This window comes from Hibiscus syriacus, unplaced genomic scaffold, assembly GCF_006381635.1.
Source record: "Hibiscus syriacus cultivar Baekdansim isolate YM2019G1 unplaced genomic scaffold, ASM638163v2 tig00110984_pilon, whole genome shotgun sequence".
In the NCBI taxonomy this organism is placed as follows: Eukaryota; Viridiplantae; Streptophyta; class Magnoliopsida; order Malvales; family Malvaceae; genus Hibiscus; species Hibiscus syriacus.
This window is the reverse complement of record NW_024062938.1, coordinates 399,046-421,561: the sequence shown is the minus strand read 5'-3', so window position 1 is coordinate 421,561 and position 22,516 is coordinate 399,046. Positions and strand designations below refer to the sequence as shown.

At 34.2% G+C, this 22,516-nt stretch overlaps 1 protein-coding gene, 1 non-coding gene and 1 pseudogene across 2 annotated transcripts; all 3 read left to right on the top strand.

Annotated features, from left to right (window-relative positions):
- The first annotated feature begins 10,043 nt into the window (after window positions 1–10,043).
- LOC120148650 lies at window positions 10,044–12,830 on the top strand (annotated as a pseudogene).
- Window positions 12,831–14,659: 1,829 nt separating this feature from the next.
- On the top strand, window positions 14,660–17,050 carry LOC120148651 (GTP-binding protein SAR1A-like). Its single transcript, XM_039161714.1, has 3 exons — window positions 14,660–14,875; window positions 15,345–15,476; window positions 16,638–17,050. The coding sequence occupies exons 1-3, from the start codon at window positions 14,747–14,749 to the stop codon at window positions 16,956–16,958; spliced, it is 582 nt and encodes a 193-aa protein (XP_039017645.1). The 5' UTR covers window positions 14,660–14,746; the 3' UTR covers window positions 16,959–17,050.
- On the top strand, window positions 16,049–16,171 carry LOC120148704. The gene has a single exon (XR_005518397.1). It is a non-coding gene; the product is annotated as a small nucleolar RNA snoR83 (small nucleolar RNA).
- Window positions 17,051–22,516: the final 5,466 nt, after the last annotated feature.

Here is a 22,516-nt window from a genome sequence, read left to right as displayed (position 1 = left end):
AGTGCGTGAGAGGGAGTATCTTATTCACATTCAACAAAGAGGGGAGAATAAGTCTCTTTAAATATCATTCACAAAAGATATACCATTCCAATGTGGGATAAGTGTCTTAAGCACAACCAACAAACTCGACTTGAATTCTTAATGAGTCGAAGTGAACTACTTCATATTCAACTAAAAAATCTCACAAGAAGATAAAAAAATAATATATTAAAATTTTAAATTTAATAAATTATATTATTAATAATGTAACATTTATATGTTTTTAAAAAAAATACAATATATGAATTTAATGTGCTTAAGATTCAAATTTGAGTACAAGTTTAAGCTTCAATCAAACTAAGCGAACATATATATTCAATCAAACTAAGCGAACAATATAAGACTTTAATGTGCTTAAGGTTGTGGTTAGGAAGCCTATTTTGGAACCATTTTGGGTCTTTGCAAGCCCACACATTCAAATCATGTATATATTATTTACCTTCATTTTTTTTATGCGAGTCGCTAATTTTATTAAAAAATCTCAAATTACAATAGAGATTTACAATCATTATTGTAAATTAAGCACGTAATTAGGACATTTTCCTAAAATTATTGACATAAAATTAACAATTTAAGATCATATAAAGACCAAGGAAAGATTAAAAAACCTAATCAAAACTCAAATAAGGATAGATAAAATAGATCTGCTCGCATTAATAAACGAACTCCAAAAGGGGATCAAGCTATCGAAAGATCACTGATAAAATCACAAATTAAAGTCGAACGACATGAAAAAACTATCTATGAACGTAAATCAAGTATCCAAATTCAATACGAGGGTTCAAAATAAGGAATATTATCATGATACTAGATAAGTGTCATCTTGATCAGTCGTGATAAAGTCGAATCAACCCTTAAAAAGATAAATGAAAAACAACGAACAAACGACTGAAAACGTGCCTAAAGGCAGAGAAATACGCGTCATAAATACAGACTTATTGAAAATTAAAAATTAAAGAAAATTAAAGATGTGATATAAAAAAATAAAAGAACAATAAAAAATACCGGCGGTTGACAATCAACATAAAGGTAGCTTATCAAAGCACGAACCAAGTGATATTGGTGGTAAATGAATTTTTGTTATTCTTTGAGGTCTCAGGTTTGAGCACCAGAAATGTCAGCAGTGTGAGCGTTCAATGTCAAATGATTAAGTGTTATCTTTGAACATATATTATCTTGTACTTACTTCAGATTAACAAAAAGAAAAAGAAAAATAAAAAATATTGATAATTAGCAATCAACATCAATGTTAATGACGTCATCAATCAATAAAGATGAAAAGAAGATGTATGAATCTCACTCCACAAATGAGAGAAATTAAAAATATTAGGGTAATTAATGATTTATTTACATTCTTGTTATTGATTATTAATTGGGTTTAAATTAATTTAAAGTTATTTTGGTGACAAATGTGACATATCCTACTTGTTTGAACCTCTAAATTAAATAAAAATTATTTTATTAGTCTTCACAAATATTTTTTTTTTGTCCTCCCGATTTTCAATATTTTATATTAATTAATTAGGATCGACTCGGATCATACATCTGATTATGATAGATGAGTCATCTACAATAGATTTTCTTCATATCTATATAATATTAATAGTTATCATTTTTCTTTTCTTGTTAATTTAAAGAAAATGTATAGTATACCTACACGGATTTGAAATAACTTGTTTTTTTATACTGGGTCGTACTGTTTTGGACTACCTACTGCTGATGGTCATCGCCTAATCCTTGCTGATATCACATAGCTTAGAAGAAGGCCTACCCACTAGTCCTAGTGGCTCTTTTGTAAAAAAAACATGGTTTTATTATTTAAATTATAGCTTATCAAAGAATCGTATTACTTGTAGGGTTCAATGGGGCTATTTTTCATGTGTATCATTGGTGATCGGTATTATTATCGATTTAACATCGATCAGATTATATTTCTCGATCTAACACTCTTAGTAGAAAAGCGTCCCCCTGCACCGCGCTATATGTTGATTTGGCGCCACGTGGGTATAGCGCGCCTCCTACCCCGCAATATACGGTGATCTGGTGCCACGTGGATATAACGCGCCCCCTGATCCGCGTTATACCTGGATATCTGACACGTGGGGTATAGCGCGGTGCAGGGGGCGCGCTATACCCCTAATTACCAACCCTTCACGTCCCCATCCTCCCTATAAATACCCCATCCTCAATCACTTTATCACACCAAATTCTCTCAAATTCTCTAAATTTCTCTCAAATACTCTCTTTTTAAGGTTTATTTTATAATATTTTTACTATTATGTTTTTACTTTATTTAATATTTTACTAATATAAATCTTTTGCAGATATATAATGGAAGGCATTCTACTTCGCTCGGATGGAAATCATATATCTCTACACTTTGCTGATACGATAACATTTTAACGTTTTAATTTAATTTAAATTATTAGTAATATTTAGTTGATTTATTTAATGCATGATTATTAGATTAAGAATTAAATATCTCGACACTTTACTGATACGGTAACATTTTAACGTTTTAATTTAATTTAAATTATTAGTAATAATTAGTTGATTCATTTAATGCATGATTATTAGATTAAGAATTAATTTTTGTAATTATTTATTTTTAGGAGAAGGACCGTGTATTATATCCTTTTATTAGGAATCTTAAGTTAGTGATACCCAGCCGTGTCTTGCCGTATTTAGTAGAGGCTGGATTCGATTACATAGGTAGATATCAGGGTCACTGTAAGATAGAGCCAGACCTGATTTATGCCTTAGTAGAGCGGTGGAGGTCGGAGACCCACACATTCCATCTTCCGTGCGGAGAGTGCACGATCACGCTTGAGGATGTTTCTATGCACCTGGTGCTTCCGGTGGATGGAGATGTGATATCGGGGATAGCTTCCGGTTCTTGGACTACTTTGTGTCGGGATAGTCTAGGACGTGTCCCGGAAAATTTTATCGGAAGTAGGATACCGTTAAATTGGTTAGATTCCAATTTTCGGGAGTTGAGCGCAGACGCCTCTGAGGATGAGGTTAAGATGTACGCACGGGCATGCATACTGCAGTTAATAGGAGGGTTATTGATGCCGGACAAATCGCGCAACCTAGTTCACTGCATGTGGTTGCGACATCTTAGCGACTTTCGTCTCGCCGGATCATTCAGTTGGGGCTCGACAGTTTTGGCTTTGCTGTACAGGGAGATGTGTGGAGCCACTGACTACAGACGTAATGCTATCGGCGGATGTCCCCTGCTGCTGCAGTCTTGGGCATAGTATCAATTGCCCTTTTTATGTCCTGTTATGAAGAACCCATTCGTATTTCCACTACTTCTGAGGTAATTATAAAATTGATTTTATATATTAATAATTTTATACAGCGTATAACAAATTGTTTTCCTTGAATAGATGGTGTACTGATAAGAAAAATCATCAGGAGCTACCTGATGATTTAGAAAATATTAGGTGCTAATCGATCAGAAGGCTGACACACAGGTATGAATTTTAATGTTTAAAAATCGATTTTAGATTATAGTTATATAATTAGATTATTATTTTGATAAAAATTATATATTATTTGTTTTAGTTGAATGGGTGCCATATTCTACTGATGATGTGAGGGCGGTGATCCTACCTGAGTTGAGGGGTCCATCAGATGTTTGGATGGCGATGGTCCCTCTGATCTGTTATGCGACCGTCGAGTGGCACTCAACTGATCGCGTGCTCCGGCAGTTTGGTTGTTTTCAACCAATTCCGGAATCACCTCGCAATATGGACGAGTTCTATAGCTTAGATAGACGCGGCAAGACAGATACAGATTGGTTGGTGAGGCATCATGGGTGGGTCGTGTTGTGGGAGGATCGACATCGGCGCCTTCCCCGTAGAGAGCCCATTTTTGATGACCTCTTGATATATGCTGAGGATTATTATGAGTGGTTCAACAGTAACAGGAAACCGTTTCTACTACCCGAGGATGCACGAGGGCAGACATTTCCACGACGTCGATAGAGACGTTCACCAACACAGCACCATCGTCCCCCGACTCGTGGACGGAGAGCAGGTGCTTCCAGTTCATCCTCAGCTGTACCAGCAGGACCTTCCCAGCAGCCACCGCAGCCATATATGATGTCGCATCCATATATGATGCCGCAGCCATATATGATGCCGCAATCGCCTTTCCATTACCAGATGTCGCTGCCGCCGCCTTCACCTGGTTTTATGACCCCGCCACCGTCACAGATGACCCCTCCTGGAGGCTATTATGGGTCTATGTTTGTAGATCCGACTTGGGGTTCATATATTGGATATTTAGCGGGTTCATCCTCATCACTCATGGTCGCAGCATAGACACCTCCTGTACAGTTTTCACACTATGCGATGTCTGGGTTTTCCCAGTTTTCGCATGCCGGTGGGATAGTCAGTCATACACTTCCAGGGTCCTTATTCTATGGAAGTGCTTCATCGTCATCAGCTCCTCATCAACCTGATGTACCTGCTCAGGACGACGACGATGACGACGATGACGATGGTGACGACGACGATGACGATGATGATGAAAGGCGAGGAGTCAGAACCAGTGATACGAAGAAATCCTCCTCGAGACCAACAGCCACCGCCATGCGGAACACATTCGCGATGCAGGCATCGATAGATTTTTTTATTATATTTGTATTTACTTTATTTTGTTTAATTGTAATTTTTTATTATTTCTCATTTAATACTTACTTTATTTTGTTAAATTTGTTGGACTTTTTTTAATATATTTTAGTTAATTTGTTATTACCATTAATATCAGTTATTGTAATTTGGTTATCATTTACCATTTAATTCTTATTGTAAGTTTGTTGTATTTAAATATCAAATTGTTATTAGTTTGATAAAATTTAATAATAGTGTTCGTTTTTTAATCTTCATGAGCGATTATCAAATGACATTAACTTGAAGTAAATACAAATTAAAATACAAGAATTATTATTTGATAAACAAATACATCATTTCCTCATCAATTGTTACTTGATGGCAACAGAAGTGGACATGTTTTTCTAGTGTGTCATGGGTTTCTACAATGGCCACATCTTCTGTCTTGTCTAGATCTTTCTCGAATATCCATATCGTAATGAATTCGATTGGATTTTGGACGACCACGCTCCCTCAATAAACTCGGATTCGGTACAATCAGAAGCTAATCTTGAACCTCATCAGGGTCTTTGTCATTATCTATGGGGGAAACTCAAATTCGTATACCTTAAAAACTTCAGATAGTAGGTATACAGGATCCACAAAATGGTTATAGTCTTGACGTGTATGCGAGCAAGCTGCTATCACATGAGAGCATGGATACTTGAGAGCTTGAAAAAACCCGCAGTCGTACGCTCTATCCCTTAGATTTACTCTTAACGACACAGCTTCAATCCCTTGAAGAGGTCGGGGCAACTCTGTGACACGAAACATTCCATGCCTTCTAGAGAAACTTGTTACAGACATTCCATTTGATGCATCAATTTTTTTTCTGTAGATCTGCAACTAATCTAGGGTGATAGACATGATCGCCTTGCATCCAAGTTTGAGCTTGTCCCCCGAGCTTCGCAAAAAGCACCCCCAAATGAAAATATATAGTTTTTACCAAAGCCGCTACAGGTAAGTGACGTGCACCCTTTAAGGTTGAATTGATTGCCTCAGCCAAGTTGGTCGTCATGTGTCCATATCGATATCCACTATCATATGTGTTCGTCCACATTTCTTTATCGATGAGGCTGATGTAATCGTATCCTTCCTCGTTCTTCGCCCGCAAATCTTGAAGTATTGATTCAAACGTTCGAGGAAGTAGTTTGTAACCTGATCAAAAAATGTATAACTTACTAACTTGCTTTCTTTACAAAATTAAAATGATCAAAAAATGTATAACTTACTAACTTGCTTTCACTTACCCATGCGCACAATTAATTGACGCTCATCATTCTTCTTGTACCTTCCATGATAGTTCGCAGCAATGTGTCGGAGACAATACCTATGTTGGACAAAGGCTGGTTGCCACATTGGACCCAAAGACTCCATTGCTGCTTTGATCTCAGCTCTGCGATATGAAATGATACAAATTTTTTCCCTCGTGATAACATGTGCACGTAAATTTCAGAGAAAAAAAGCCCAAGAATCTGTATCTTCTCCTTCGACAAGAGAAAAAGTAACTGGAAGAATGTTGCGATTGCCATCTTGGACAACTGCCAATAATAAAACTTGCTTGTATTTTCCATACAATAAAGTCTAGTCGATCTGGACCACAGGCTTGCAGTATTTGGCAGCATTAACGCAATGTGGGGTAACTCCAAAAAACCCGGTAGAATTGGCATCGATCGCGAAGAACTCGATCATTATGGTATGCATAGGAGGTTTCGAAGTCCACAATTGTCCCAGGATTCAACGTCCGCACCAGCCTAAACCAACCTGGAAGTTCGTTGTAAGATGCATCCCATTCGCCATGAAGTTTGACAATGGCATTTTGTTTTGCCAACCAAGCTTTTTTTATAGGAGACGGTGTACCCATACTGCGATTGTATAGCTGAAAACAACACTGCAACAGCTATATGAGAGCTTGCTTTTACCATGGGCATGATGGCTTGGCATATCACTTCAGAGTCCAAGTTTGGATGATCTTGGTTGACCCCTCCAGCACAACATGTGTGAGGACCGTTGTATATTGTTAGTTCCCATATATTGTTTTTCCTCTTCATTTTTGATACGCGAACCATCCAATTGCATCCGTTTTTGCGTCGGGCACAGTAGCATACATATTTTTTGGTCGTCGATCGGTTGACTCTGGACTGAACAGAATTACGGATATTGTAATTTTTGATAGCCATCATCGCTTCTTCTTTGCTTGAAAACTCCATGCCTAAAGATAACTCACCATTATTTATTGATGAGTAATATCCATAGTCACCGAGATGAGGCATATCCGCAAATTCTGGCCCGTACATTGAACCATAATCAGCTTCATACATGTGTGCAGGAGGGTCAGTTTGTGCCACATTTCCTGGAACTTCATCATCATCGGAGTTGAATTGCGGTGATTCTGGGTGAATGAATAGTCCAGTCTCAGCACCATCCGCACCAGGCTCACGAAGCGGTTCTTCTGGTGGAGATGATGGTTCCTATATGCTCTCTATATTTAGGTCGAAGAACCTACTACTTGCACGCCTTCCCCTTGAACTGGAAGGCATATCGACATTGAGATCGAAAAAGCTCGCAGTCGAATGCCTCCCCCTGGAGCTTGAAGCCATCGTGTCAAATGGAAACTGCACAGATGGTTGCGTCGATGGCATCTCCATATGGTCAAAGAAATTTGTAGATGAATGCCTTCCACTTGAACTGGATGCGGTGTTGCCATACGGATTGTTCATGGACCCACCTCGGTACATATCGTAAGGAGTTACGGATGAATGTCTCCCCATTATGGCATTAAAATCATTACACATTATTGTAGTCGGGCTGTCAACTTGATCAACTTGTTCAGCCAACCCATAGTGTGAGCTTAAAGATTGACCCCGAACAGCACGCACTTGAACAAAATATGCATACATCTCAATAGCGGCGTCTGAATAATTACTTTGAGCTTCAACCATCATTTGAACATCATCATTGTTCGAAAGTTCGAACGCTGTATAAGTTAATGGCAACAATGATGTTAGAAATCTGTACTGCAACGACGATATTCTTCTGTTACTTCCAACATGAATCTTCCTCGAAATCTTCGTTATTAGCTCCTCAAGAGTTATGTTTCTCTTGAATGATATTTTAACACGCTCATTTGATACGAAAAAAACGCCCGGTTTCATCTTCTCAAATTTCACCATTATAATAAACAATAGCTGAAAGTCGAGCCATTCTTTGAGTTTAAAAGTGCGGTAATATTATATCTGCAAAAAAATAACTTAAACAAACCTGATTAAATAAATTATATATGAACGAAAATATAACACAATAAATTTTTTACACATCAACGTAAATAATTTAAATAATATAATTTTATATTATTACTTGCACCGCAAAACTATTTCGATTTATGCTCCCGCTTTTCAATTTTACAAACATAAAAATTAATTGAAAATAATTAGTATAATATTTTTTCAAATAATGATAATAAACAATAAGTATAATTAAAAAATTATAACAAAATTACCTTATAACGAAAAATCGCACGAACTTCTAAATTAAATTTGAGAAGATTGCGAGAATTATTACTCGTTGACGGAATTATTGTATTAATTTATAAGAGAGGAGAGATGCGAGGAGATGTGAGCCGGAGGAGTGTATTTATAAGCATATAAGGCGCGGTACCTGCATCGCGCTATGTGATAAAAGATATAGCGCGGATCAGGGACCGCGTTAAATATAATTTTGGTACGGCGTATAGCATGTCCCCTGATCCGCGCTATACCTCTACGTGGCGTATAGCGCGGATCAGGGGGCGCGCTATACCCACGTGACATCAGATCACCGTATATCGCGGGGCAGGGGGCGCGCTATACCCACGTGGCGCCAAATCAGCATATAGCGCGGTGTAGGGGGCGCGTTTTTCTGCTAAGGGTGTTAGATCGGGAAATATAGTCTGACCGATGTTAAATCGATAATAATACCGATCACCGGTGATATACGTGGAAAATAACCGTTCAATGGGGTGCTTAAATAAATTGGGAATTTGAAAATGATATTTTAAGATTATATTTGACCTAACTTAGTTAATATATTAGTTATTTAATTAAACAATTCAATATTCGAACATATTATTAACAATAAAAAGAATTTTGAAGTTAAAAAATCAACCAAAACCAAATTTTGGATGATTCAAAATTTTATTACTTGAAATATATGTAGAAATCAAAATAAGATTACGGTTAAGATTTGAATATTTATTCTTATCAAGATTCTATAAGCATCTTGCAAACTGTATCAATCCACCTTATGTAAAATATATTTATGGTTAATATTACAAATGCATATCTAAAATATATTATTTTTTTATTTAAATAGTAAAAATAATTTAATTAAAATAAATACTTAAATTTATTTTTCTAATTAAAATAAATATTTAAATAGGTACATAAAATATTCAATATTTTTCATTTAAGTTCGAAATTGTTGATACATGATATTATTTAAATAATACTTTAGACATTCATTTTGATCAAAAATTATTTTAGATACATATTTTGACAAAAAAAAGACAACGTTAGATATTTACTTTAACTAAAAATATTTTAAATATTTAAAAAATGATATATTGAGTATTTATTTATTAAATAACCCTATATATATTGTTAAATTTCAATCATCGTTGTTAAATTTATATCATATTAGTAGATTAAAACAAAAATCAATGACTTAATTCATTAGTCGAATCAATGAGATAAAAAGGGTAAATTACATGTTTAATATCCTAATTATCACTTTTATATCATTTTGATCACTCAATTATTTTTTCTCAAAATCATACATGATGTTATATTTTAATTTCATTTTGATCACCGTTAAAAATTAAAAGAAGTGCTGATGTAATATTTTTTCTTTATTTTTTCAATAATGTAATGACATTACCTTACGATTACATATGAACATCACCGTTAAATTTCAAACGGCAGGTTATCAAAATAATTGAGTGACTAAAATAAAGTAAAAGTGATAGTTGGAGTACTAAACTCGTAGTTAACCCTTTTTTACCTCATTCATTCTTCAACTAATTAAAATCAATTAATATGATATAATTTTAACAACTATGATTGAAATTTTAAATATAATTTTTAGTCTATTAATTTAAAATAACGTTTATCTCTTAACAAGAAATGATGATGCAATATTTATATTATAATAAAAAAAAATCTATTTTATAATTTTAATTCAAAATTCCGTACTCAAAAATATCCTTTTTAGTATAATTTAGTCAACATTTTCTAAACTTTCCCCACAACATTAATGGCTATTGTGTCTATATATAGGATACAATTCGCAAGCCTTCACAATCCATTCCCCTGAATCTTCTTTCTGTGCATTTTCTTATTTCTTATCTTTTCTCGTCCAAGTTTTCAACATTGAACTCTGAAACAGGTACATATCTATGCCATTGCCTTCTATTTCCTTTGTTTTTTTTTCTTTCTTTCTAAAATACTCTTGTTTTTGCTTTGTTCGAGTTCCATTTTCTGTGGATTCTCAAAGCTTATTTTCATTATGGTTCAACTTTTTCTGGGTTTGTTTTAGATTTCATGTTTATTTACCCTTTGCCTCTCATTTTTCGACTCTCCACCCTTATATGGTCAGAGGCTGAGAATTCTATTTTCTGGATTTGTTTTGTATTTTTTTCAGTGAATTATCAGATTTATTTTGCTTTCCAAGTTCCAAAAGGGAAATATTTGCTTGTCGATATGTGTTTTATTGTATTTTTCCAAAAAGGCTTTGGAGGATTGCGGTGATTTGTTGCATGCATTTTCTTTATAAATGTTTTTTTCATTTTTTTTATAATTCATGGGTGTTAATAAAAATTCTTCAAGTCGATAGGAACATGAAAGCTTGAACTATATTTTTCTTATACCATATAAGTTGTGTTAATTTTTTTTTTCTGAGTGGAATACTTGTTTTTGTTTGGTTTCCCCTGAACTTGGAGATTTTTTACTCTTTTTAAGATTTTTGTAGCATTCACAACTTGTTATTTATTTTTGATCTTTGTTTTCTCATATTCTCAAATTTAATATAGCATTAATTTGAGGTTTGATTTGTATCCTGATTTTGTTTCATCAAAATTGAGGCATAATTTTCAAAAGAAAAAAATTGAGGCATAAATTGTAAACTAAGGCATGTTTTCAATTTGAGTCTATGCAGAATGGGAAGTGCTGATGGGACCAATTATGGTTCTTACACCTATGCTGCTCTGGAGAGGGAGCCCTACTGGCCATCTGAGAAGCTTCGGATCTCCATCACCGGGGCTGGCGGTTTCATCGCTTCGCACATAGCTCGACGTCTGAAGAGTGAAGGACATTACATCATTGCTTCCGACTGGAAGAAGAATGAGCACATGACAGAAGATATGTTCTGTCACGAATTCCATCTCGTCGATCTTCGAGTGATGGAAAACTGCTTGAAGGTTACCAACGGAGTGGATCATGTTTTCAACCTCGCCGCTGATATGGGCGGCATGGGTTTCATTCAGTCCAATCACTCTGTCATCATGTACAACAACACGATGATCAGTTTCAACATGCTCGAGGCTGCTCGGATAAGTGGTGTTAAGAGGTTTGTTCGGATTGGTATATTGTATCATATGTTTGCCTAATATTCATCGCAATGCCACCAAGTTTACAGTCTGTTTAAACTTGATACCTTGGTCTGTTTAGGTTTTTCTATGCCTCCAGTGCTTGTATCTATCCTGAATTTAAGCAATTGGAAACTAATGTGAGCTTGAAAGAATCCGATGCCTGGCCTGCCGAGGTTTGTAATTCAATTTCATTAAATGCTATCTGGTAATCTTATGTTCAATTAGTTAATCTGATATAATTACTGATTTCCTTGTTTTAAACTCCGGTTTTAGCCTCAAGATGCTTATGGATTGGAGAAGCTTGCGACGGAGGAGTTGTGCAAACACTACACCAAAGACTTCGGAATCGAGTGTCGCATTGGAAGGTTCCACAACATTTACGGCCCTTTTGGTACATGGAAAGGTAAAACTTTTAGTTTTGATGTGTGCATATGTATTTTTGTTTATTTTGGAACTTACCAATTTCGTGTTTCTCCCTGTCTATATCAACAGGTGGAAGGGAGAAGGCTCCCGCTGCCTTTTGCAGAAAGGCTATTACTTCCATTGACAAGTTTGAGATGTGGGAGATGGTCTTCAGACTCGATCTTTCACCTTCATTGACGAATGCGTAGAAGGTGTACTCAGGTAACATTCTGGCAGTTTCAAAACTCATGCTCGAACTCATTTTAAGCAACAAATTTAGAGGGAAAACCACCATGTTTTGTTTTAGTAAACATTAGTCTGCATGGATCCGGCTTGTAATATAAATGTAAGAGGAATCAAACAGGGAACAATTTCCCATTTCTTAGCTTGCTATGTTAGTTGAATTTGAAAACTTAAATTCCCATAAACCTTAAAGTTCTGATATTTGCCTGCTTGCAGTTAGATGAAAGTGTTTTTTGGCCATATGGGAGGTAATGATTTTGGTTATTAGAATTTATTTTCTGTATTTATGCCTTAGATTAAACACTTCTAGATATGTGTTTTGGCATTTACCATCCGGTTGAGTTCGTCCTGGGGTCACAATTAGTGATCTATCTTTTGCATTTCAGATTGACGAAATCAGATTTCCGTGAGCCCGTGAATATTGGAAGTGATGAGATGGTTAGCATGAATGAGATGGCAGAGATTGTTCTTAGCTTTGAGGATAAGAATCTTCGGATCCATCATATCCCGGGTCCAGAGGGTGTTCGTGGTCGTAATTCAGACAATACATTGATCAAAGAAAAACTTGGTTGGGCTCCTACAATGAGGTTGAAGGTAACTAAATTAAGTTATTACACATGATATTCCTACTGATTTCACAAAAATGGTCTTGTTCCTTTGCACTTGAAGTAAAAAAAGTCGATTTACTGTTTTATAGGATGGGCTGAGAATTACATACTTTTGGATCAGGGAGCAAATAGAGAAAGAGAAGGTTCAAGGCATCGATCTGTCTGTTTACGGGTCATCTAAGGTGGTTGGAACTCAAGCACCGGTCCAGCTCGGGTCACTTCGTGCTGCCGATGGCAAAGAATGAAGTGGTGAAAACCTTGTGAACTTGCTTTGGGACCCCAAGCTTTATTATAGTTTAGCTATGCTAATGGCATTGAATCCGGAAAGCGTTGTTCGGTATAATGTCTAGACTATTTAGTATTCGTATTCAACTCTAATAGTATGGTCACCGTCCGAGTGAATCTTTTATGCTTCGATTGTATCCAAAATAGCTTTCCTTGATTGCTTGTTGTTGTGAGATGATATATGGTGAGGCTTAATAGCCTTTTTTATATAATGCAATTTGTTTCTGCATTCGATTATTGGTTCATATTGACTTTAATACGGACAAGCTTAAGTGTTTGAATTCTAGATCATAATGACCAACTCATTTTGTTATGATTCAATAATTTATAAGTAGAAAAAGAAGAGTGAGTGTTACAAGTTAAAATAATGAAATTTAGGGTAAAGTACACATTTAGTACCTAAACTATCACTTTTGTTCCATTTTAGTACATAGAATTTCTATTTTTTTTTCAAAACCATACCCAACGTTTGCTTTTTGTTTTATTTTAGTATCCGTCATTAAAAATTTAGGTACTAAAATGAAACAAAAAGTTAACAACGGAGTACTGAAATGAAATAAAAAGTTAACAACGGAGTACTGAAATGAAACAAAAAGTAAATATTAAGTATGATTTTGAAAAATTGAAAGTTTAGGTACTAAAATAGAACAAAAGTGATAGTTTAGGTATTAAACAAGTAGTTTTACCCTTAAATTTATCAATGGATTAGTTAGTGATTAGTTGGGTGGTTAATCTTTGATTAGAGAATAGACAATATAAGTCACACAATTGTAATGAACTCAAGAGAATTTTTGACCTAATATCATTGTAACCCAAATATGATTCAATTTAATTTAATTTCATGCACGAATCAAATTACTTCAGAGGTTAAAGGAATGATTATTATTCTCAAAGGTCACGGGTTCGAATACCAGTGACTATAGTCGGGTCATTATCAAATTGTTGAGGGTATTTAAAACTGAAACTTTTTTATAATCACCTTCATCTATATTATTTGAAAACCCTAGTTGTTTTAGGCCTTTTTTTGGGCTTCTCCTTTCATTCCACCATTGTTTATCATCAACAAGTATCGATGTCACTGCTTTCACAATATTTTTGTTTATGTATTGTATTGATTGATCTTAGTATAGTCATAGGAATCTAATAATCGTAACTTCAAAAATATATATGAACTTTTATATGATAAAAGTGTACCTTAAAATAACATGAACATTTACATGATAAAGTTTATCTTAAAGTGCTACAATAAAACTAAAAAAGGGGTTAAATTAGACATGTCGAATTTAAAAATTTATTTGGATCAATTTAAATTAATTTGAAGAGCATGAAAACTCAACAATCTGAATCCATTCAACTTAAATTGATCATAACTCGAAATACTTAAATCCAAAATTAAGGAACTCATAATGCTTCCCCTTGAAAATCTAATACCAAACTTAAATGACTCGAGCCTGAACTAGTTAAGAATCTAAAATTGACCCAAACCTCAACTGAATTGGACCAAATATTGATCAGAGCTCAAGTGATTAAAAATATTTGTACCCAAAAGAATTGGGGTTTGTTTAATAAAAAGCCCAACAGCAAAAGAGGGCCACAAGAAAACTTATGCCTACCACCAGAAACGCAGATCTAAAAGAAGAAGATCCATCAGATTTGAGCAAAAGAAAGATTGACCCATTGGCCATAGTCCCCCGTCTCCAGCTACCCTCTTGATTTGAAGCATCTGATTGGTCCGAACAACTCACCCACCCGGTCAAAACTGGCCAACTCGCCCTTCTTTATGCATCCGCCAACCCCCACCCTCCCTTGATAGTGTTATTTTGACTCAAGATTCAAATTTTGGTTTTTGGGTTAATTAGTTTTAGCGAAGGAAGCAATTCTAAATCATGTTTATCTTTGATTGGTTCTATGGGATTCTTGCTTCCCTTGGTTTATGGCAGAAAGAGGCCAAGATCTTGTTTTTAGGGCTTGATAATGCCGGCAAAACGACGCTGCTTCACATGCTCAAAGACGAGGTATTCTCATAATTCACCCTTTATTCATTAATTTGTTTTGTTCATAGCAGTTCTTATTTCGGGAATTTGATTTGTATATAATATGTTGGTTTTTCTGATTGAGTTCTAATATTTCTGATCTAACAATGATTTGAATGCTATCGAACGTTTAATTCAAAGTACGGCTATGTAACATGTTTTTTCTGAACCGAGGGGATGGAATGTTGACCTCTGAGAAGTCTCGGGTTCTAGCAGTCCTGTAGGGTGTGTATGTTATCAATGATTAAGAGAGATTTTGAACCGATACTACCTTATCATCCCATACTATTAAAAAATTATGATCTATTCTTGAACTATTGATGGGATTATAACATGTAGCTGGAAATTTTGATTTATACAAGGAAGAAAATAAATGGTTGCTTTCTTTTTTTCTCTTCTTCCTTTTCTATAATAAGTTGATTCATAGTTTGTTTTTGATGGGATTTGGCAGAGATTAGTTCAACATCAGCCTACACAGCATCCTACATCAGAGGAATTGAGTATTGGGAAAATCAAGTTTAAGGCTTTTGATTTGGGAGGCCATCAGATTGCTCGAAGAGTTTGGAAAGATTACTACGCCAAGGTATATATCTTTTACCTACAACTCCATGTGATTTTTTGTTTCCACTTCCGGACAACAAACTATGCACTCATTTCGCAAATTTTAGTCATCACTCCATGTGAAAATAGACGTTGAGATTATCAATGGGAAATGAGAAGATATTCACTAAAAAAAGCAAGATATTCTCAGTCGTCTAGTTTAACTCATCATCAATGTAAAACTTTTTTAGTTTTACATTGTGTAACTAGATTCTAATCCATGTATATATATATATATATATATGTAGACACACACACACATATATATATAAAGTGTTTATCCATGATGTGGACCGTGGAGTATAGGTTTAATCATTTGCAAATGTTAGCCCTTTTGAATTGAACTTTATTTATAACTTCTAAAGCCGTTTAGCAAATTAATGTTCAGGTATGGTAAAATATGGTAAATCTTGTTGCATTGCGTAAATAGTGGTTTTAGAATATGGGAGTAATAAGCATCTGTTTGATTTCTTTTCTCCTTTAACTATTTTAGTTGAGCACCTACTTAGTTGCAATAGTGTTTTATCATAGTCGTTTTTTTATTGTGCCTTTATAATCCCAGATAATGATTGTTGTGATTATTTGATTCATGAGGGGCAAAGAATAAGGATGGGGAGTTTGCTGATAATGACTTTAAATTTAACAAAAGTTGTTCTGATAGTACGTCTGCGAACGAAAATTCCACTCTATGTTATTGAAGTAAGAATGTGAAGATTTCAATGTAGGAATGTTCCTAAACGGAAACACATGGAGTTGTCTTTTTGCGTTTGTCTTCAATAATGTATACGCATTCTGGTTCCTCATTTGGTTTGTGCACAATAGCTTCCTTTAGGTTTTCAAGTTTCTGTTATTACTGATTTCGTGTTATCTGGAAAGCATAGTTACCAGCTGTGTTTTCAAGGCATGTGTTTAGGTGTGCCTGTTCCATGCACCTTAGCACTAGACAATGGAAGTGCCTCACACCCTTTTGGGCAAGTCCCATTTAACCAGGCACAGGCTTGGTGGTGCGTTTAGGGATGCTTTTTTCATTAGATATACCTTTACTGGTGCGAAAGTGAGAAGATTCGAGTCTATACTTCTCAACCAGAATGCCTTTTCTTTTTCTTGAGAGCATAGTTGAACTGATATAGAAGTTGATTGGTAGGTGGATGCTGTTGTTTACCTGGTGGATGCTTATGACAAGGAGAGGTTTGCTGAGTCGAAAAAGGAGTTGGATGCTCTCCTCTCTGATGAATCCTTGGCTAATGTTCCATTCCTGATATTGGGAAACAAGATCGATATACCATACGCTGCCTCAGAAGACGAGTTACGTTATCACCTTGGCCTGACAAATTTCACCACCGGCAAGGGTCAGGTGAACTTGGGGGACTCGAACGTTCGCCCCCTCGAGGTATTCATGTGTAGTATCGTTCGAAAAATGGGTTATGGAGATGGTTTCAAGTGGGTTTCTCAATACATTAAGTAGGTAGGTATAGAGAATTCAGATATGCTATGCTTTCTTTCTGAATGTTATTTCTATACCGACTTCAGTAGGGTTATCCCTTTCACTTTTGTTTCCATTTTTGTTTGATCTACAATAAAATCTGGAAATAGTTACTATCAGGTGGTATTGCAGTTATCGTGATTGCGACAATACTGGGTGCTATTACGGTGATTATCACAGTAACGATTTCGAACGGTATTCTTAATTTTGAAAAGCGCAAGGTGCAGTGCGAAGTCCTGCGTCTACAGCTGACGAGACACTCTTTTATACTAAAAAGTTTATATATCAATTTTATTACCTATCCACATCCATTATCCATCAGTTCACTCTTTGAGCACTTAATATCCTCCTCACACTTGTTCCTTCGCCATTGCTATTTAAATATTATTTAATTTAATATTTTATTATTTTAAAATTTATTGTATTCACAACCTACATTTTACTTAATTTTAGAGTGAATATGAAGTCAATTTCACTTAGTACAGTGTCAATGCCAAAAGGCCTGTATTTCATTTGGTTAAAACGGTGGCTGGCTGAACTTAATTACCATTAACTGAATTAATCGATTTTTTTCTTTAACCGTTAATCGAATCGAATTTTTTTTTTAAATATTAACTGAAACGAATAAATTTTGGTTAATTCGGTTAAATTTTGAATTAACCGAGTTTTTTTTAATTTTCTAATTTATATAAAAATTGATTTTTTTTAATTCAAAAAAATAATTTACAATTAATTTAAATAATATATAATTATATAATAAAAATTTTATATGGATTTTTTAATTAATTAATATTGATTTAGGTTTAAAAGTTATTGGATATTAAATTATTAATTGGGTTTTAAATAGTTTAGACTGAGCCCATGTGTTATATATAATATATTTAACATATAAAATTTAATTTCGGTTAATTTACCGATTTCGAACCGAATTCTAAAAAATATTATTAACCGTTCCCCGATTGAACTAATTCGGTGACCGACCGAATTAACCAAACTAATTCGGTTCGGTCGGTTAATTATGTTAAAACTGAAAAATGAACACCCCTAATTTCATTGGCTCATTTTCTTTTCTATTTTTCGATTAACCTGGATGATATAATATATTCATATATTCAACTTCTGCTATTAATATATAATTAGATTAATGTATTTAAGCTAATGAATGTTTACACAAGTGATTGAGATTCAGAAATTTGAACTTGTAAGGTTAAGTTCGAATCTTACTACCGTCACTCTTGATGGACAGTGTATAAATTTTTATGTAAATTTCAGTTGGATTTTAAGTATGGTCTGGCTCTGGACTAGGAGAGTCACCCTTAATCTAATTTTTTTGGTACCAAAAAGAAGATTAATGTATTCAACTCCCGTCGTTAATATACAGCTAGATTCATGTATTATATAATAAAAAGAACTTGTGCAGTCTACTCGTCTGAATCAATGGCTTAACTCCTGCTATTAATTAACATGGTTCGTGTATTTACATGTCACTGTCATAATATTCATCAAAATATGAAACATAGGAAGAAATCTTCAATCACAATTGCAAAACTAGCCTATCTTCCTGAATTCCTTTTTTTTTTCTTTTCTATTTTCATCATCCATTTCAATTCTCGATCATAACATACTATGATATGTTTTTTTGTGGAACCATAAGAGAGCAGTTAAGCAGGTCTCTTATCTTTAAGACGGTAGAAATGTGCGCCTACACGGAAGAGTTCTCAAAGCGCGCATTTAAATATACTTTTCATTTTGTGTTGTGCTTTCTCTCTTTAAAGGTGTTTTACTTCGCACCTATTTACGTATATATTCGTAACTATTGATGCAATCAACTTGACAAGTTTTTCATTGCTCCTTGCCCTCATGTAGCTTGGACCGAACCATCCCTATTCAATTCCATTGCACTGAAGCAATGAAGTTGTAAGCATTCTTTGAAGCAATATCAAGAATGCTTTCCCCTTCTAATATTGTAGGATCCCAGAACCGTACACTTTTTTCTTTCTTCATCTGTAGTTATAGAATAAGGAAATCACTGTTTGGCATCCAACTCGAGCTTACGGGTGTTAGTTGAGCTGCACAATTCAAGAACAATTTGAGTTTGACTCGATCAAAACTTGGTCAACGCTTGATTCAAATTGATCAATTTTAACTTTTACTTGAGATTTTAAGGAATCGAATCGAGCAAGGTCCAACTCGATTTGATAAGTTCGCCAGTAGTTCATTAATTTTTTTATATAACTTTTTAGGATGTTGATTGCCTTATTTTTTAGGGCTAATTATGTATTGTTAAACTTTTTTCTTCAGGAATGGTTGTAATATGTTAGTTTGATGTATTTGTGGATTATTATTTTGATTGTAATATGTTAGTTTGGTGTACTTCTGGATTGTTACTATGGTTTAATAACTTAGTTCGATGTATTTCTAGATTATTACTTTAGATTTTGGAATTGTTTCACCTACTATTTTGATATTTTTTAAAATTTATTAATTTATGTTTATAGTAAGTTTTATATAGTATTACTAGATTTTATATATATTACAATGATAAATTTTTTGACTAGTTTAACGAACAACGAATCTAGTCAAGCTATGAATTTTTTTTGAAACATAACCCTAACAAAATAGTTTCAAACTTATCACATCGAGCCAAATCAAACAATTTTTAGACCGAATCTAATACTACTCGACTCATAATCGACTCGCTCGATAAATACATCTACTCGAGCCCTTGAAAACTCTCATCAATTTCTCTTTTTTCCTTCTCTTATGGATATGCAGTATTGTTAACACTTTCTATTATGTGAAAGATATTAAATCATTTTCATGGCTTTTCTTTTTCCGGATGTAGTACACTGATTTTTAGGGGGTTCATTATTCAGTTTTCATTAAATTAATTAATCGAATTAATATTTAATCTAATTAATCGATCAACCAATATGTACACAATTAAAATTAAATTGTAAACGTAGAGGATTATAAAAGTTATTTTTGATTTTTATATAATTGTTAGATAAACAATTAACATGAAAGATATATAAAAATTAATAAAGGACCAATAATTTTATATAAAAAATAGTATAATGATTTTATATAATTGTTTTTTTTACAATTCAAGAAATGGAAAATGGTGGCAGTGGTGATGATGACGATGATAAAATGTTGTGTAGTTGATATGATCACAAAACATGTTGAAAAGTAAGAACTCAATTACGCGTTTTAAAGCTACGAATATCTTCTGTAATTGCTCTCAGCGGATGTAAAATGACATCTCCATTGATAAAAACAATTACTAGTCAATCAGGGAAAAGTTTTAAGAAACATTCATTATTTGTCAGACTTAGGAAAGTTTTGTGATAGAATTGAAAGGTTGAAACTAAGAAAAGAAATAGAGAATGAGAGTTCAAAGAACATTCATCATTTCATTCGTAAGACTATCTGAAAACTCAATACACGCTTACAGTTTTTGGCATCTATTACAACTGTAAAATCTAATACCTAACAGTAAATTGTTTGTTGGCAGTTACACCCACTGGATCTCTTATTGGGTCTTTCCGTCCTTGAAGCTTGTTAACTCCCACTCAGCTAGTCATCTTTGCTGGGGCTTGTTTGGTCCGCGCTTGACTTAAATTCTGGCATTCTTTGATTTTTTTTCCCCAATTTTACAAATTCGGATTCTTGTCCAATCCCTAATTCTTCATTTGCGTACCATAATTCATCTTCGATAATGACATTACCCTCCTCACGAATCGATCCTTGTCCCAAGGATCGAATTCTGAAAAATGTGATTTAAGAACCGAGTAATCCTCCTACGTAGCCGCTTCTACTCCCATATTTATCCATTGAATGAGAAGCTGTGTCACCAATTGGTTCTGTCGTGTCACCATGCGCCTGTCAAAGACGAATGCTGGATACACACGCAGTTGTCCATCATTTGTCACTTCTGCAGTGAGGTAACCCTTTAGTCTCTCACTTTTTCTTCAAAAGACTAACATGGAACACAAGTTGAAGCTTCGAAGTCACTAGTAGGTTTAGTTTGTAAGCAACGTTACCAATCTTCTTCCCAATTTTGTAGGAACCATAAAACCGGGCTGCTAATTTCAAATTCTTCCTCAAAGCAAGAGAAGTTTTGTTTGATATGGTTGTAATTTCAGGTAAACATCGTCCGTCACCTAAAATTTTCGATCAGTGTATTTTTATCTACTATCTGCTTGATGCGATTCTTTGTTTTACATTGTTGATCTTTGAGAAGCTGGTTTAAATGATCCCTTGTACAAATCCTGAACTGCTTCACCATTAGAATCTAGGGGTCAGTTCACGAATGGTGGCTTGTAACACAATAATTCAAAGGGAGTTATACCCAACCAATCATCGAAACAAAACAGTAGACACAACCTACCATCATATCCACAAATTTGACTTTAATATAAAAACAGCAGGCCAACTAATCGTCGAGACACTCTTTAATAAGAAAAAAAAATCAATGTCCTTCAATAAAAGCTTAACGGAGAGATAAAGACACTCCTACATCCACCCATCATGCACATTCCATTTCAGCGTCTTCTTGAATTGTTTTCTGTGACCATGTTAATAGATTAACAGATTTTATGAGAACTAATTATTTTCACATATTTGTTCATGTTCGAGAGCGAGCCTATGTTGCATTGATAAGTATACAGTGATAAATACGGGGGAGGGGACGGAGATGAGAAACAACAATTTCTAAAATTAATGAGTACTAGAATGATAAGGGTAAAGCATATAAAATTTTAAAATTATAAATATATGTAAAAAGTAGTAAATAAAGTCAAATCTCAACACTCATACCATAATATTAAGTTTAGAACAATAAAATCCATAAACAAATCACAATATTAAAATGTCAAATCTCAAGTTTCAAACCACAATATTAACTTTATAATAATAAAATACATAAACAAACCATTATATTAAGTCTAAAACAATAAAATCCGTAAACAAACTATGATATTAAAATGTCAAATCTCAAGACTAAAATGACAATATTAAGTCTAGAACAATATTAACTAACACAAATTTTAGTCCTTAAAACTTTCATATTTTATCCTTTACCCCCTAGTTTGGCAACAATATTTATATTTGTTTTCAACTACATTTATTGGTCGAAAAGCCAATTGAAGTAAAGTCATCGGGCTTCTTTACCGTTCATTGCACCTTCCTAGCAACAATTCTTTTTTATCTCTTCATAATTTCACTCCAATTCTCTTCTTTTTTTTTTTCTTTTTTTTTTCCTTTAACCGCTTCTGAAATTGACTGTTTTCTTTTCCACCTCACGTGATCGGTAAACGTTTTTTTCTTCTTTTTTGCAACATTCTTTAAGTTGAAGTTTTTGGCTTTTTGTTGGATTCCTTTTCTGGGTCTCCGTTTTATTTTGTTTAAAAATCTTTGGTACTATGTTTTGGTGGTTGGAATATGCGAGTATGTTTTTGTAGCAAGTTTGAGTCTAAAAGTTCTAGGACGCATGTGATAGTCACATGCTGCTCCCGAAACGTTCCTATGTAAGTATC